Raw genomic sequence first — 18,252 nt, forward strand, 5'->3', positions numbered from 1 at the left:
ATCTTATCCTCTCAGTGAATAATATGCTCACGCACCCTGTCACGGCACGGCTATTCATCTGTCGGTTCTCGATCATGCTGGAATAGGATTTACTATCCTTTTGCGTCTGTCACTAACGCCCTGCAATCGCGAGTTAGGAGCTCGTCACAGTCATTCAATCATTGAATCCTACTCGGAATACCACAGACAAGGTTTAGACTTTCCGGATTCTCTTGAATGCCGCCATCATTCTAGCTTACGCCACGAAGATTCCGGTTAAGAGATCTAAGAGATATTCATTCTAGCTTAATTCATGTAGAACAGAAGTGTTTGTCAGGCACGCGTTCATAAGGGAGAAGGATGATGAGCGTCACATATAATCATCACCTTCATCACGTTCTTGGGTGCGAATGGATATCTTAGAAGCGAAATAAGATGAATTGAATAGAAAACAGTAGTACTTTGCATTAATCTTTGAGGAACAGCAGAGCTCCACACCTTAATCTATGGAGTGTAGAAACTCTACCGTTGAAAATACATAAGTGAGAGGTCCAGGCATGGCCGAGATGGCCAGCCCCCTAAACGAGATCAATAGTCTCCTAAGATGAACAATGGAATAAAACTGAGACCAAATATTCCTAATACAATAGTAAGAGGTCCTATTTATAATAAACTAGCTACTAGGGTTTACATGAGTAAGTAATTGATGCATAAATCCACTTCCGGGGCCCACTTGGTGTGTGTTTGGGCTGAGCCTGAGTGTTTCACGTGCAGAGGCTATTTGTGGAGTTGAACGCCAGTTTCTGTGCCAGTTTGGGCGTTCAACTCTGGTTTTGGATCCTTTTCTGGCGCTGGACGCCAGATTTGGGCAGAAGGCTGGCGTTGAACGCCAGTTTACGTCGTCTATTCTTGGCCAAAGTATGGACTATTATATATTGCTGGAAAGCCCTGGATGTCTACTTTCCAACGCAATTGGAAGCGCGCCATTTCGAGTTCTGTAGCTCCAGAAAATCCACTTTGAGTGCAGGGAGGTCAGAATCCAACAGCATCAGCAGTCCTTTTTCAACCTCTGAATTTGATTTCTGCTCAAGTCCCTCAATTTCAGCCAGAAAACACCTAAAATCACAGAAAAACACACAAACTCATAGTAAAGTCCAGAAATGTGAATTTAACATAAAATCTATTAAAAGCATCCCTAAAAGTAACTAGATTCTACTAAAAACATACTAAAAACAATGCCAAAAAGCGTATAAATTATCCGCTCATCAGAGACTCATGCCAGGCAAGTTGAGATCAAGATGGGAAGGTCCATACCGAGTAGAGAAGGCCGAACCGTACGGATTTTATCACCTAAGCCATCCTTCAAGCTCTGAACCTATCAAAGTTAATGGACATCGTTTAAAGCTGTAGCATGGAGAGAGGATGTAGAAAAACAAGGAGCTCGAGATCTTCCTCTTGGAAGATCCCCACATAGCCGAAGACTGAGCTAGTGGAGTGTCCAACTTATGGACGTTAAAGCAAAGTACTAAGTGGGAGACAACCCACCATGGTATGATCGTTCTTTTCTTTATTTTCAGTTTTCCTATTCTATAACTCTTGTCTTTGTTAGTACGATTCGTGCATCTGCATTTACTTATTTGCAAAAAAACAAAAAAAAAAAATTTCACGCGACGCAACCCCCTCATTGACGCGTCCGTGTCGCAGGAGATGGGAGGAAATAATAAAACAAACAGAGAGTCACGCAGAAGTGTGGCTGGAGGCGTACCCGTGGCATAAATTGGCCCACGCGGCCGCGTGCCCTGGAATTCGACGTGAAAAGGGTGCACGACCGAAAGTTGTGCTAGAGTGGTGCTGGATTGGTGCTGAACGCACAATTCTTCCCACGCGGCCGCGTGACCGACGCGACCGCGTCATATCCTTCTCATCACCACTCACGCGATCGCATGCCCCACGCGATCGCGTCACCCAATATTTGGCAATTAATGATTTTGAACAGAGAGTTGTGCGAGTGCGAGGCTGCCTTCGCGCCAGAGGCATAAAACGGGTCACGCGACCGTGTGACCGACGCGACTGCTTGATCATGCCAATAAACACCTTCATGCCAATACGAGTGATGCTTGATCTATGCTACTCATGCCTTTGCCAGCATGCCAATAAACACCTTGCATGCACTTGTCATCATATGCACTAACTATTTTCCATTGATGACTTTTCACATGTAGTCATGACCATGTGTTAACATCATTTACCTTTTACTGTGCATTCATAACCACCCTTTTCTGTTCTCTTCCTTGCTCTATCTTTTTTAATTTAATTTACTTTCTCTTCCCTTTTTCAGAATGGCCACCAAGAAGGGCAAAGAGAAAGCTACTCCCAAATCAACAGTAAGGAGAGGAACAAAGAGAGCACTAGTGGCAAAGCCTTCTTCAACTGCAGTCAAGCCCTCAACAAAAAGGATGAAGAGGATTATAAAGGTTGATGATAAGGAGAGAGCCTTCCCAGCAAAGGACACTGCGTGATTTCCCAATCGCTACTACGAGCAGATGTTCCCTATCCTGGCAGAACGGAGCTACAACAACGAATACCTTCTTATCCTCCCGCCCAATATTGCTACTTTTGTTGAGCCGCAAATTGAACGAAGACAATGGGGTTTCCTATAGAGACAGCCGAGGCAGGTCAATCTTTCTTGGGTAGTCGAGTTCTATTCCAACTTCCACCTTCCAACCCTGCAGTCTGTCTTTGTCCGTCAGAAGCAAGTTCCCATTACAGAAGAGGCCATTAAAAAAGCTCTAGGTCTTCCCCCCGTTCCAGAAGGATTGGACGCCTTTCAAGAAGCCGCACTCAAACGCCAGATGTACCAATTTGACTGGGACGCTGTTCTCAGAGTTATCGCACTACCTAGCAGCAGATAGATCTACGGATACCATCGTACCCGCCCTAAGGGAATATCGGGTTCAGCACTTACCTTGGAGGCTTGCGTATGGGCACAGATCATGTCTCATTATGTCTTCCTGAGCACTCACGAGTCCTCCTTCACTGCAGACATGGCCGTTCTACTATGGTGCATCCTTACAGACCAACCTCTGAATCTACCAAGACATATCCGGAATGCCATGGGACACGTACAAATTGCGGGCAACTTACCTTTTCCTGCCTTGGTCTCAGATCTTGTCTCAGCAGCCGAAGTCTCCTACAAAGCTGGGGACACCAAATCCATGCTTCAACGGGATGATCAGTGTGTCCCTAACGGGAAATACATCAGATCTCCACCAGCCACCACAAGCCATCAGACTGAACCGGTTGAAGATATTCCTTCTTCAACACCACAAGCACCTACCACAGACCAACTGCTCCATCAGATACTCGAAAGGTTGGATCGGCAGGAACACAAAGCTAAGATGAGAGAACGCCGTAACAAGCGCCGATTCACATACCTCAAGGAGCTAATCATGGGAAAATTCAAGGACTCAGACACTCCGGACTCCACTTCCTTTACCAGCACAGGGAGCCATGATGGTCCCGACTGTGGAGATACTGCTACCAGCCCACCCCTGTTCCTGACAGATGGCACCGAGGACGGTGCAAAGCCTTAAGTGTGGGGAGTTCGGTCAGTACCTGACTCCCAGAGGTAATTTCTCTTCCCTAAACACCAATAAATTAGGATATTTAGTTAGTTTTCTTTTGTAGAATAGGATAAATTGCATAGTAATAGATTAGTTGCATGCATGTTCTACTTGATTGAAAAGAAAATAAGTTTCTTCTAAGACCCTATTTTTGGAACAAAATTTCACTAATTTTAATTAAAACTTTTATGTGAAATTTGCTTGAAGTTGTATTTGGAACATGATTTTTGAGCTAAAGAACACACAACCTGTGAGATTTGAGCCTTTATGCATGGTTACATTATTTAACCATAATTATTTTATTCTTGTGTGTTTACTTCTCTATGATTGTAATCTATATTTTGTTTCATCCTATATGTCCAATATTTTTTATATTTATATGTTTGCATATGATTGAGGCCATTAATTGTTTAACTCACTTATCCAAATTAAGCCTACCCTTTCAATTACCTTTGTTAGCCACTTTGAGCCTTTAAATCCCATTTGTTCTATACTTTACCACATTACTAGCCTTAAGCGGAAAAACAATTATATATCCCAAACTAAATCTTTGTTTAGCTTAAGATAGAATTGTGTGTGCTAATTAAGTATGGAAAATTGTGGGAACAAAAGATAATAAGGGAATGTGTCATGATAATATAATGGAAATTTGGAGACCTACTCATGTGAAACTATAAAAAATTAAAAATCTATGTGCATTGATAAGCTATGTTTATTTTTATGCTTATGAAAAAAAAAACCAAAAATATTCAATAAATAAATAAGGGAACAAAATTTCCCCAATGTTAAGTTAAGAATTCAAAGATCAATGCATGTATGATAAAATTAAAATAAAAAGTTGATACATGAGTATGGAATGTGAAAGAGAAATTCTGGGTAGCTAGGTATGAATTCTAAAGTTATATAGAATATATAGAGGTTATGTTAAAGCTTGGGTTAATTAAAGATTCAGTTTATAAGCTTACTTAGCCATATATGTATCCTTACCATTACCTTAGCCCCATTACAACCTTGAAAAGACCTCATGATGTTTGCATTGATATATTAAATGTTGTTGATTGGTTAGGAGAAGAGCAAAAAATTAGAGAGCATGATTAGAGAAGGATAGAGTGATTACCCTATACACTAGAGAGACTAGAGTATACATACATCATCAGTGAGGGTTCAATGCTTGAAATTCTATGTTCCCTGTTTTCATGAGCTATCTTCTTGCATTTTTATTTGTTCTTACTGTATAAGAATTGAATTAGTGGAATTTGATTTGTAATTGCTTTGAAGAGCTTATTTACTATTGATCAAGTGGACAAGGACCATATAGTTGCATTCACATATATAGGTTGCATTGCATTGCATGAGTTTTACATGTTCCTACTCATTTGTTTTATCTCCTTCAACTAAGCATGAGGACATGCTAATGTTTAAGTGTGGGGAGGTTGATAAACCACTATTTTATGGTTTATAATGTGTTTAATTGTGTGGTTTTATCATGATTTTTACCCACTTATTCATATGATTAGCATGCATTTATATTTCCTTCCTAAAATTATTACATGATTAAAAATTTGCTTCCTAGAGACTTTTAATTACGCATTTTAATTCTCCTTTATTCAATTCGATGCCGTGATCTGTGTGTTAAGTGTTTCAGGTATTATAGGGCATGAATGAATTGGAGATTGGAAAGGAAGCTTGCAAAAATGGAAGGAACACAAGAAATTGAGGAGATGACCAGCGAGAAGTGACGCGGCCGCATGGCTTACACGACCGCGTGAAAGAGAGGAAATCGCAGTAACGCGGCCGCATGGCTCACGTGACCGCGCGGATTGGAATAGCACAAGTGACGTGGAGGTGTGGATGATGCGCCCGCGTGGCAAAGCAAAACACCGAATGACGCGTCCGCATGAATGACGCGATCGCGTGACGTGCGCGATCTGCATAATCTGCAGAATTCACTGGGGGCGATTTTGGGCCCTGTTTTGACCCAGTTTTTGGCCCGGAAGAGCAGACTAGAGCCAGAGGACATGCAGAAACCAATAACAACATTTATTCTACACAGTTTTAGTTTTTAGATCTAGTTTTACTCCTCCTCTATGTTTTCTCTCTACACATTCATAGTTCTTAGGATTTTTATTTTCTATTGCTTTTTGCGTTGGGATATTGAGAAGAGTTATTACCTCATCAAGACTTCGTCATTCTAGTTCGTTTTCTTTACTTGGCTTTACTCTTCCATGTCCCTTAATTTACTCAATTTTACTATTGGATTATTTTAGAATTTATTAATACAAGAGTTACTTTTATTTTAAATTGATTCCTTTGAGTTTTATTTATCATGTCTTTCTTTAATTCGTTTTCCTATGTTATGAGTTTTACATTCACAATGAGCGAGTAGTTCCCTAACTTGATGGGGAGTTGATTGAAAGGAACCCTTGAGTTGGAATGCTCAAAAGAGAAATTGTAATTGGGTTTATTGTTGGATTGCTCTCTAGTCACTAACGCCAGTCCTTCCAAGTAAGCGGATTGGGACTTGTGAATAGAAACAGCATTCCAACTTGTTTGACAATTCCTTACCTAGTAAGGGATAACTAAACAGAACAACCTTCAATTATCAATTAATCTTGAGAGTACTGCAACAAGAATAGGGCTTCCAACTAATCTACTCCCAGTCAAGGCTTTTATTTAAATTACTTAATTTCTCCAATTTAATTTCCTGTTTATTCAACTCAAACTCTTTTTGAAAACATCGGATTAATAAAATAGCACACCTTTCTGTAACTCGTTGGGAGACGACCTGGGATTCATACTCCCAGTATTTAATTTTAATTTTTGTGACAACCCTTCTAAATTGATAAGCGGATTTCTGGTTGGTTAAGAACTATATTTACAACGCATATCTTATAACAATTCTTGACTCGCCAATTTCTGTCACGTCACTTAGTCCTTCAATCCTCGTGGGATCGACCCTCACTCACCTGAGGTATTACTTGGTATGACCCGGTGCACTTGTCGGTTAGTTTGTGGTTAGAAATTCCGCACCAAGTTTCTCATCTCAAGTACCATCTCCTTATTCATCTCAAGTACCATCAGATATTGAGCTTCTCATGAAAGAATTCATACATGATATAAAGACGAGTGCCAAAAATGTAGAGAAACATGTGCAGTCGATTATCAAGTCCCAAGAAGAGGAACAAGCAAATTCCTTCCCAAGAGACATAATGCAAGATTCAATAGAAAAAGGTGAGGAAATCAATCAAAGGAGTTTATACTCCAATGAGTTAGAGAACTTTCCAACCTCACACATGGAAGAAGAGGAAGATGCAAAAACAAAGGAGGAAGATGCACAAACAAAGGAGATTGTAAGGGATGAAAACAATTATGGGAATCTACACTCCAATGAAGTAGAGACTGGCATAGAGGGTGAGTTTATTGAACCACCAATTTAAGAAGTTCTTGATGAAGGGTACACTCTAACCATCACACAACACCCAAATTTTGAAATCAAAGAAGTGAAGGAAACCAAGGAAAGCACTGAAAAGGAGATTGTGACCAAGAAACAGAAGAAAATATCCATGAAAAAAAGAAGGTCAGAGAAAAACAATCCAACCTCTACACCAACAAGCAAGGTGAATCAAGTTAATCACAATAAAAGAAGGCTTGTTCGGAGGAATTTATATCAGGGGGCACTAATTTTCACCTCTCCCCCCTGGAGACATTTCTTTTAACTAACTGGAAGAAGAGGAAGAAACTTTAACAATCAAGTGTCAAGCTAGTGACATTAAAGAAGCGCTTGTCGGGAGGCAACCTGATAATTTCGTATCCTTAATTATTTTTCGTAGTAGTAGTTTTCTTACTTATTTGATTTTTATTGAGTTTTTACTATTTTTTTGATCATACAGTTATTTTAGAACAGGAACCGAATTCTTCAGGCGACACACACAAAAAAAAATGAGCACACGACGCACAAGCGTCGCTGACGCGTACGCGTCATATGTGTGTGCATGAAAAATAAAAGTTACAGAGAGTTACGCAGGAGTGGCGTAGGAAGTGTGCCTTGCGCACAAACATGGTCACGCGTACACGTCCCTGACGCATGCGCGTCATTTGCGATTTTCGCACTCCACGCGGATGCGTCAAGCACGCGCACGCGTGGATAAGTAAAATCAGCGTAAAAAGGTTTTTGGCCAGAGAGTTATGATAGTGTGGGGCTACAACTGTGCTTGTGCTTAATTGTGTGGTTTTATCATGATCCTTACCCACTTATTCATTAAATTAGCATGAAATTATAATTCCTTCCTGAATTTATAACATGTTTGAAAACTACTTTCTAGAGACTTTAATTATGTAATTTTAATTCTTCTTTATTCCATTCGATACCGTGATCTGTGTATTGAGTGTTTCAGACTTTATAGGGCATGAATGAGTTGGAGATTGGAGAGGAAGCTAGAAAAAATGGAAGGAACACAAGAATTTGAGCAGATAACCAGCGAGAAGTGACGCGGTCGCATGGCTCACACGACCGCGCGAAGGAGAGCAATTCGCAGTGACGCGGCCGCATGGCTCACGTGGCCGCGCGGATTGGAAAAGCTCAAGCGATGCGGTAGCGTGGACGACACGAACGCGTGGCAAGGAAAAGCGCGAATGACACGTCCTCATGGATGACGCGATCGCGTGACATGTGCGATCTGCATAATCTGCAGAATTCGCTGGGGGCAATTTTGGACCTTATTTCGACCCAGTTTTCGGCCCGAAACAGCAGACTAGAGCCAGAGAATATGCAGAAACAAAAGACAACATTCATTCTACACAGTGGAGAGTTTTGATCTAGTTTTACTCCTTTTAGGTTTTTCTCTCTAGGTTTTAGAATTTTAATTTTCAATTGGTCTTAGCATTGGAACGTTGAGAAGAGTTATTTCCCTATCAAGACTTCGTCATTCTAGTTCATTCTCTTAACTTGGTTTTATTCTTCCATGTTCTTTGCTTTGTTCAATGTTGTCACTTGAATACTTTCATGATTATTTAGTACAAGGATTATTTCTTCCCTTTTAATTTATTTTCCATTCCAATAATCATGTCTTCTTTTAATTCCCTTTCATGTGTTATGGATTTATTATTTACAATGAGTGAGTAGTTTTCTCACTTGATGGGGAGTTGATTGAAAGGAACTCTTGAGTTGGAAGGATTGAAATAAAAATTGTAATTGGGTTAACTGTTGGATTGTTATCTAATCACTAACACCAATCCCTTTGAAATAAGTGGGTTGCAACTCGTGAACAGATCTAGCATTCCAACTTGTTTGACTTTCCTTTACCTAGTAAAGGTTAACTAAACAGAACAACCATTAATTATAAATTAATCTTGGAATCATCCCATCAATTATAGAGATTCCAACTAATCAACTCCCAGTCAAGGCTTTTATTCATATTATTTAAATTTCCTCAATTTAATTTTCCCTCTACTTAACTCAACTTCTTGGAACATCTGATTAATAAAATAGCACACTTTTCTGCAACTCGTTGGGAGACGACCTGGGACTTAAACTCCCAGTAATTTTTAATTTAAACTCTCTGTGACATATTTCTAAATTGATAGGCAGATTTTCGGTGAGTTAAAAACTATACTTGCAACGTAACTATTTTAACAATTTTTAATTCACCAATTTCTGTGCCCCATCAATTTTTGGCGCCGTTACCGGGGAGTTGCAATAGAGTGCTAAAGTTATTAATTAGAATTTATTTATTTGCATTTTATTTTATTTTGCTACTATGAGCTGCATGTTTCTTTCGTCAAATGACGCGTTCACTTCCTGAGCCGCGCTTGCTAATATTCGATCCTGAAATTGAAAGGACTATTTCACGAATAAGGCGAGAACAGCGTCGGTTAGTCCGCTCTGAGGGCGGATCTGAAAGTGAACTTGAGGAAGAAACCAGCCCCCGTTCTACGGATTCGGTTGTTTTACGTGCAGAAGACATGGCAGCTAGGAGAGTTACCATCCAGGAGGAAGGAGCCCCTGATTTTACAATGCAACCGTTTCAAGTGCTTCATCCAGCGGTAGCTACAGATTTTGAAATAAAGACCGCACTGCTAAATTTGATGCCCAAGTTTCATGGCCTACCTGCTCAAGAGCCTATCAAGCACTTGAGAGATTTCCAGGCAGCCTGTTCTACTGTCAGGCGTGATGGTACTGATGAAACTTCAATTTTGCTGAAAGCTTTCGCGTTTTCTCTTGAGGGAAAAGCAAGAGAGTGGTACTACACTCAACCTCTAGCAAATGTATCCAACTGGGATACACTTATAAAGGAGTTTTTGGAGAAATTCTTTCCATCTGAAGTTACTGATAAACTGAGGAAGGATATTTCCACAATTGTTCAGAATGACAATGAGACTCTCTTTGAATACTGGGAGCGCTTTAATAATCTTCTGGAAGCATGCCCCCACCACATGATTGACAAGATAGTGTTACTTAGCTATATCACACAGGGCATGAGGCCCCAAGATAAGACCACATTGGAAAGTGCTAGCAATGGGTCTATGAAGAAGTACAAGACCACTGATGAGGCTTGGCAATTGATCAGTGATTTAGCTGAATCTACTAGGAACCACAGACAAAAGCAAGGCCTTCAAAAGCCGTTGCAAAAGTATCCTCCAGCAGAGAGACTGCGGCTCTAGCTCAGAGTATATGTGAGATGACCAACTTACTGAAGCAGATGCAATTGAATCAACAACAAGCTCAGCAAGCTCAACCTCCTCCACCATAGCAAAACCAACAACTAGTCCCGCAAAGAATTTGCAGAATCTGTGCTGATTATAGCCATTACACTGATGAATGCCCGCAGCTCCAATAAGAAGACAACATGGTGGCATCCACTCATAACTTCTATGACCGCCCCAACCAAGGGTACAATCAAGGTGGAAATAATAACCATGGATTGCAGGACAATCCTAACCAGAATTGGAGGGACAACAATAATAGAGGAGGCAGAGATAATCAGGGAAATCAGAGGTGGAATAATAACAACAACAGGTAGCAGAATCAACCTTACAGAGCACCTCACCTGAGGCAAAACCAAGGACCACAGAACAATCAACAGCAGACCTCTCAATTTACTCATTCTTCTTTATCTCCTAATGAAGAGCTACTACAATCTTTTGAGCGAAGACAACAGATCATGGAAAGTAACATCATGAATAGTATTAATGCCAGTCTGAATGGTCTTACCTCTACTTTGCAAGCTCTTATGTCACAGATTGGATCAACGCAAAATTCCAGTAATCAACCTTCAAGCTCCACTGGAATCCCCTCTCAACCATTACCCAATCCAAAGGGAGGCATTAATGCCATCACCCTAAGGTCTGGAACCATACTGCAGGAGAGGAATCAGGAGGAACCAAGCCCACCAGAACACACCTCACCTGAAGAGGTAGTAGAAATAGAAGATGTTGAAGAGGAAGAGGACATACAGGACATAACTGAAGAAGAAATAGCTCAACCACAGAGGAAGCACCAAAGGGCACAGACACCACAGAAAACACTACTCCTATTCCATTTCCACAACTTGCAAGGAAGCCCAGGAAGCAGCTGGAACCCGACCCCAAAATGGTAGAAATATTCAAAAAGGTTAAGTTAACTGTTCCTCTTTTTGATGTTATTCAGCAGGTACCTAAATATGCAAAGTTTCTAAAAGACTTATGTATCCATAAAGACAAAATTAATGAATTAGAAACTATTCCTTTAGGTAGTTCTATATCTGCTTTAATGGGAGGATTACCTGAAAAATGTAGTGATCCAGGTCCTTGTATAGTTAGCTGTACTATTGGTGGTGTAGTAATTTATGATTGCATGTGTGATTTAGGAGCATGTGTCAGTATAATGCCTTTGTCTATATATGATATTTTGAGGCTCCCTCCCTTAAAAAGGTCAGCAGCTCGTTTTGTGTTAGCAGATAAAAGTATTATTACAGTGGCTGGAGTTGCTGAAGATGTTTTGGTGAACATTAAAGGGCTTATATTTCCCACTGATTTTTATATCTTGGAAATGCCCCATAATGATTCAGATAAGCCATCATCAATCCTACTTGGAAGACCATTCCTGAAGACACATTTTTATTAGTTTTTAGAAAAAATTCATATTTCTGGACTTCACTATGAGTTGTGTGTTTTTCTGTAATTTCAGGTATTTTTCTGGCTGAAATTGAAGGAGCTGAGCAAAAATCTGATTTAGGCTGAAAAAGGACTGCTGATGCTGTTGGATTCTGACCTCCCTACACTCAAAGTGGATTTTCTGGAGCTACAGAACTCGAAATGGCATGCTTTCAATTGCGTTGGAAAGTAGACATCCAGGGCTTTCCAGCAATATATAATAGTTCATACTTTGTACAAGGATAGATGACGTAAACTGGCGTTCAACGCCAGTTCTCTGCCCAATTCTGGCGTCCAACGCCAGAAAAGGATCAAAAGCTGGAGTTGAACGCCCAAACTAGCATAAAAACTGGCGTTCAACTCCACAAATGGCCTCTGCACGTGAATTGCTTAAGTCTCAGCCCAGCACACACCAAGTGGGCCCCTGAAGTGGATCTCTGCATCATCCATCATAGTCTACTCATATTTTGTAACCCTAGGCTACTAATTTAGTATTTAAACAACTTTTAGAGACCTATTTTGTACCTCATGACATTTTAGATCAAAACTTTGTATTCTCTGACGGCATGAGTCTCTAAACCCCATTGTTGGGGGTGAGGAGCTCTGTTGTGTCTCGATGAATTAATGCAAGTATTTCTGTTTTCCATTCAAACACGCTTGTTTCTCTCTAAGATGTTCATTCGCGCTTAACTGTGATGGAGGTGATGATCTGTGACACTCATCACCCTCCTCAAATCACGAACATGTGCCTGACAACCACCTCCGTTCTATATACAATTGAATGAGTATCTCTTAGATTCCTTAATCAGAATCTCCGTGGTATAAGCTAGAACTGATGGCGGCATTCATGAGAATCCGGAAAGTCTAAACCTTGTCTGTGGTATTCCGAGTAGGATTCAAGGATTGAATGACTGTGACGAGCTTCAAACTCCTGAAGGCTGGGCGTTAGTGACAGACGCAAAAGGATAGTAAATTCTATTCCAACCGGATCGAGAACCAACCGGTGATTAGCCGTGCTGTGACAGAGCGCGTGAGCGTAGTTTTCACTGGAAGGATGGAAGGTAGCCATTGACAACGGTGATCCACCAACACACAGCTTGCCATAGAAGGACGTGCGTGCGTGAACAAGAAGACAGAGGAAAGCAGAGATTCAGAAGATAAAGCATCTCCAAAACTCCAACATATTCTCCATTACTACATAACAAGTAACCTTTAATCCATGCTTTATTGTTTATTTGCAATTCAACTGATAAACATAATTGACTTCCTGACTAAGATTTACAAGATAACCATAGATTGCTTCAAACCAACAATCTCCGTGGGATTCGACCCTTAAGTGGATAGGAGGGCCTAAAGGACTAAAATCCTGGTCTAAGCGGCTAAACCAAGCTGTCCCTAACCATGTGCTTGTGGCGTGCAGGTGTGATGAGCGGATATTTTATACGCTTTTTGGGGATAATTTCATATAGTTTAGAGTATGTTTTAGTTAGTTTTTAGTCTATTTTTATTAGTTTTTAGGAAAAATTCATATTTCTGGACTTTACTATGAGTTGTGTGTTTTTCTGTAATTTCAGGTATTTTTCTGGCTGAAATTGAAGGAGTTGAGCAAAAATCTGATTCAGGCTGAAAAAGGACTGCTGATGCTGTTGGATTCTGACCTCCCTGCACTCAAAGTGGATTTTCTGTAGCTACAGAACTCGAAATGGCGTGCTTCCAATTGCGTTGGAAAGTAGACATCCAGGGCTTTCCAGAAATATATGATAGTCCATACTTTGCACAAGGATAGATGACGTAAACTGGCGTTCAACGCCAGTCCTCTGCCCAATTCTGGCGTCCAGCGCCAGAAAATGATCAAAAGCTGGAGTTGAACGCCCAAACTGGCGTTCAACTCCACAAATGGCCTCTGCACGTGAATTGCTTAAGTCTCAGCCCCAGCACACACCAAGTGGGCCCCAGCACACACCAAGTGGGCCCCAGAAGTGGATCTCTGCATCATCCATCATAGTTTATCCTAAAAACTAACCAAAACATACTCAAAACTATATGAAATTATCCCCAAAAAGCGTATAAAGTATCCGCTCATCAATAGGCAACATAACTAATATAAGCATTAAAGTATCTGAAAGTCAGAGATAAATATAAAGTAAAAGAACGTTGAACCTGGGATCGAGAGTCACTCCTAAAACTAAGAGAAATCTTAAATCCTAATCCTAAGAGAGAGGAGAGAATCTCCCTCTCGAAACTAAATCTAAATCATGAAAACTAACTAAAGTGGAGACTCTTTCGAATGGATGCATTCTCCCACTTCATAACCTCTGGTCTATGCCTTCTGGACTGGGATTTGGGCCAAAAAGGGCTTCAGAATTCGCTGGGAGCATTTTCTGCAATTTCTGGTGCGTGGGTCACGCGGTCGCGTCATTCGGAGTTTTCCTTGTCACGCGGTCGCGTCAGTCATGCGGCCGCGTCGCTGCTTCTTCGCGCTTGGCATGCGTCCGCGTCGCCCATGCGATCGCGTGGATGCCAGTTTCTTCAGAAACTCCGTTTTATGCTTTCCTTCTATTTTTGTATGTTTCCTTTCCATCTTTTAAGTCATTCCTGCCTTAGAAGATCTGAAACTACTCAACACACTAATCACGGCATCGAATGGAAATAAAGGTAATTAAAATAATTAATTTTAAAGCCTAGGAAACATGTTTTTCACATACATCACATAATGAGGAAGGGAAAGTAAAACCATGCAATTAATATGAATGAGTGGGTGAAGGATTGAATAAATCACTCAGATTAAGCACAAAATATATCATAAAATATGGGTTTATCAACCTCCCCACACTTAAACAATAGCATGTCCTCATGCTAAGTCCAAGAGTAATGTTAGGTTGAAGTGGTGGAATTTCATGCAATGCAATCTAATCTAAATGCAACTACCTAGATGAATGATGCATCATGCAATTCTAATTTTTATTCACTTGTATATAAAGCTTGCATTTAGTTGAATTAATTCACATTCTCAGAGCAGTGATGATCCATTGCATCATGATGGGAAAGGAAGTGGAGGTTCATCAGCTGATTTCAACAGAGCTCTATAAGATTGCTAACAAAAATTCAAAAGAGGCCAGGTTGGCTTATCCAAGCGTGATTTCTCTGCTCTGCAAAGACGCTGGAGTAAGGATGGGAATAACTGAATATATCCTAATTGAAAAGTCAATCACCAAAGCATCAATGGAGAGACAACAAGCACAGGAGGATCCCATCAAGAAGAAGAGCACAGGAATTCCTCCCAGAGATCCCTCAAGCGGAATATTGGGAATATCTTGAGACGTCCGTCACCAAGATACAGGAAGCTATGGAGCAAATAATAAAAGAACAGAAGGAACACAGTCAAATACTAACCTATATGTTTAAAGAACAAGAGGAGCAGGGGCGTGACTTAAGGGAACTGAAGCGCCAAAAGTCTTCTCTTGTAGGACCAAGCACCCCAAGGATCAGAGGAACCCCCGTACCCCCAGAATAAAGGTTGTTAATTTCCAATTTCTGCCTTAACTCTGTGACAGTGTCCTTATAACAGTTTACCTTAGAAGTCATATAATAGTAATTAGTATCTATTTGATTTTATCTCCAATTAAGCTATAGTTTATTTTTCTCATCATCATTAAACATGAATAAAATAGTAGATCTTTTGAATAAGAAGCAATAAAATTTCGAGTTTAATAAAAGAAATTCTAATTGGTTAAATGTGGTGGCAATGCTTTCTATCTTCTGAATGAATGCTTGAACAGTGCATATGTCTTTTGAATTTGTTGTTTAAGACTGTTAAATATGTTGGCTCTTGAAAGAATGATGAACATGAGACATGTTATTGATAATCTGAAAAATCATAAAAATGATTCTTGAAGCAAGAAAAAGCAGCAAAGAACAAAGCTTGCAGAAAAAAAATATATATAATATAGGCGAAAAAAAAAAAAGCAAGCAGAAAAAGCCAAAAGCTCTTAAAACCAAAAAGAACTTATAATATGTTTGGGTAGTGGGACTGCTTGGATAGCGGAACATTTTCATAAATTATCAAGAACTTTTTTCACCTCTTCTGAGCAAGATGATGAAAAAAAGTAGATAAAAAACAAAAAGCTTTTATTTTGTATATGCCTAAATCTTACAACTTATTTATGTCATTTATCACCAAATAAATTATTTTAACATATACTATCGAAAATAATTCTAATTATAATAAACGAATATTTTTTTAGCAATAAATGGCTAATAACTAATGTAATATTATGTTATTTTATTATATTGATTTACATTGAATTTTATTCTTTGTAATATTTGGTTTTTATTGTATTTGAAGAATAATATTTAAATCTATTAGAGCAACTTATAAAAAAAGAAGAGTAAAAGACTAACAATAAATAATTAAATATAGAACCACTTATGCTGACATCTTGCTAGAAACTTAAAAAGTTAAGAATGAATTTAGAGACTACATTTAGTTCTATTTTAATATATTAAAAAAATATATTATAAAAACATATAAATATCACTCATATAAAACTACATATCAGTCTTATTTATAAAAATATTTAACAACTTAAAAATCATATAAATATTCATTCACATACTCTAAAAAATAAACATATGATATACAATTTTATTCATGAAACACATTTATATCACTTGAAAGTCATTTACACTTCTTCATGTAAGAATATATGGAACTTATTCATCACAACACAATAACAGAAAATAAATATCCTTTTATTTCGAATATTTGTTATCGATGTGATCCACTTGTCATCTTGCTTCATTTTGAATCTCATGAAACCTTGCAAAAATTTTTATGAACTATTATGGTAATCATGTGCTAAAAGTTAAGATAGCTTTAAAATTGAAATATATTGTTTTACTTATTTTTATTAGATACACCTTAAAGTGCACCTTTTTATTATTGTATAAGATAGATGATTGACATAATAACAAGGACGGATCCAGAAATATTATTATAAAGGGGCCAATAACATATATAATATTAAAAAATTATGCAAAAAATTATATAATATAAGATGTATTACAAAAATATACTGATAAAAAATATATTTTAAAGTGTAAAAAATATGTGTGTAATTTTTACTAACGAAGTAGTCGATTCTTCGTATCATAAAATTCATCGATAATAGAATCTGTGTCAAAAATTTCAGCAATTTTCTTTTCAATATAATTAAAAGACAATTAGCAAGAAATTCATCTTTCATTTTGTTTCTGAGTCATTCTTCATAATATTCATAGCTAAAAAGATCTTTCAGTTGTAGTAGTTAAAACAAAGAGAATTACTACCATATGAATAAAAAAAGACGATCACAAGAAGAAAAAGAATTCACTTTATGGATTTTGAAAAATTTTACTTAATTAAAAAATATTAGTAATAATATCTTTTTCAGATTTTTTTTAACATTGTTATTTAACTTTTAGATATTAGAAATCATTAATATTTAGTTTGACTAAACTTTTATTTATAATAAACTAAATATTAAAAAAATTAAATCATATTTAATAATTTATTACTATTATTTTTTTTTTAAAAAAAGCTGGGGTGGAGGCCTCCACTCGCCCCCCTTCCCTTATGTCCATCCCTGCATGATAAGTCTCGTACCCAATCCAATTATAAAGAAATATATGAGAACTAACATTAAGATAACTCATCAAGCAATACTTACAAAGAATGTTGTTACCTTGATTTAGTAATTATGTTAAGTCTTATTTTTCATGATTGGTTGAGTCACTACCATTTTCTTCTTCACTTTTTTCTTAATAAATATAAATACGTCAATCAATACTTACAAAGAATGTTGTTACCTTAATTTAGTAATTATGTTAAGTTAAGTCTTCTTCTTCATGATTGGTTGAGTCACTATCATTTTCTTCTTTATTTTCTTCCTAATAAATACAATTACATAGTCATTTACTACATATAGTTAGCAAAAGTGGTAAAAAAAAAAGAGATATGAGATTATATGAGGAGGGATAAAGAAAGTGTGTAAAGTGAATATTAATTTATATAGTAATATAAAAAAAAGTAAATATAAAATGTGAGAATGAATTAGAATTTAACTCAATTTATACCTATTAAAAAGAATTTATTAACATTGAAGGATATAGTAACCTATATAAAATTAAAGAATAAGAGAATATGAAAAATAATTTTTAAAAAATCCTATGAACATTGAAAACATAGAGTAATCTATATAAAATTAAAGAATAAGAGAATATGAAATATAATATTAAACAAATCCTATAATATTAAAAAGGTATTATAAAGAATAGTAACAGATATTTTTATTCTTTGTAACATTTGATAACTTTAATAGCTAAGAATAGTAGAATCCTAGAAAAGAATAGTAAAATTCTAAAAAGTTAAGAATGAACCTAAAGTCACTTAAAACTGACGTGGCATCATGCTAAAAATTTAGGAGGCTAAAAATGAATATAAAAACTACTTTAGCTCTCTTTTAATAGATTACTAATAGAT

The 18,252-nt window shown here is 37.7% G+C and overlaps 1 protein-coding gene across 1 annotated transcript; it reads left to right on the plus strand.

Annotated features, from left to right (window-relative positions):
- Positions 1–2,972: 2,972 nt before the first annotated feature.
- LOC148573407 (uncharacterized) lies at positions 2,973–3,572 on the plus strand. Its single transcript, XM_088504512.1, has one exon. It carries the CDS (start codon positions 2,973–2,975, stop codon positions 3,570–3,572), a length of 600 nt encoding a protein of 199 aa, XP_088360638.1.
- The last annotated feature ends 14,680 nt before the right edge of the window (positions 3,573–18,252 follow it).

Source organism: Arachis ipaensis, chromosome B2 (genome assembly GCF_059453495.1).
Source record: "Arachis ipaensis isolate K30076 ecotype BB chromosome B2, ASM5945349v1, whole genome shotgun sequence".
In the NCBI taxonomy this organism is placed as follows: Eukaryota; Viridiplantae; Streptophyta; class Magnoliopsida; order Fabales; family Fabaceae; genus Arachis; species Arachis ipaensis.

Coding starts and splice junctions, on each gene's coding strand:
- LOC148573407 (XM_088504512.1), top strand. CDS start 2,973: ATGTCTCATTATGTCTTCCTGAGCACTCACGAGTCCTCCTTCACTGCA.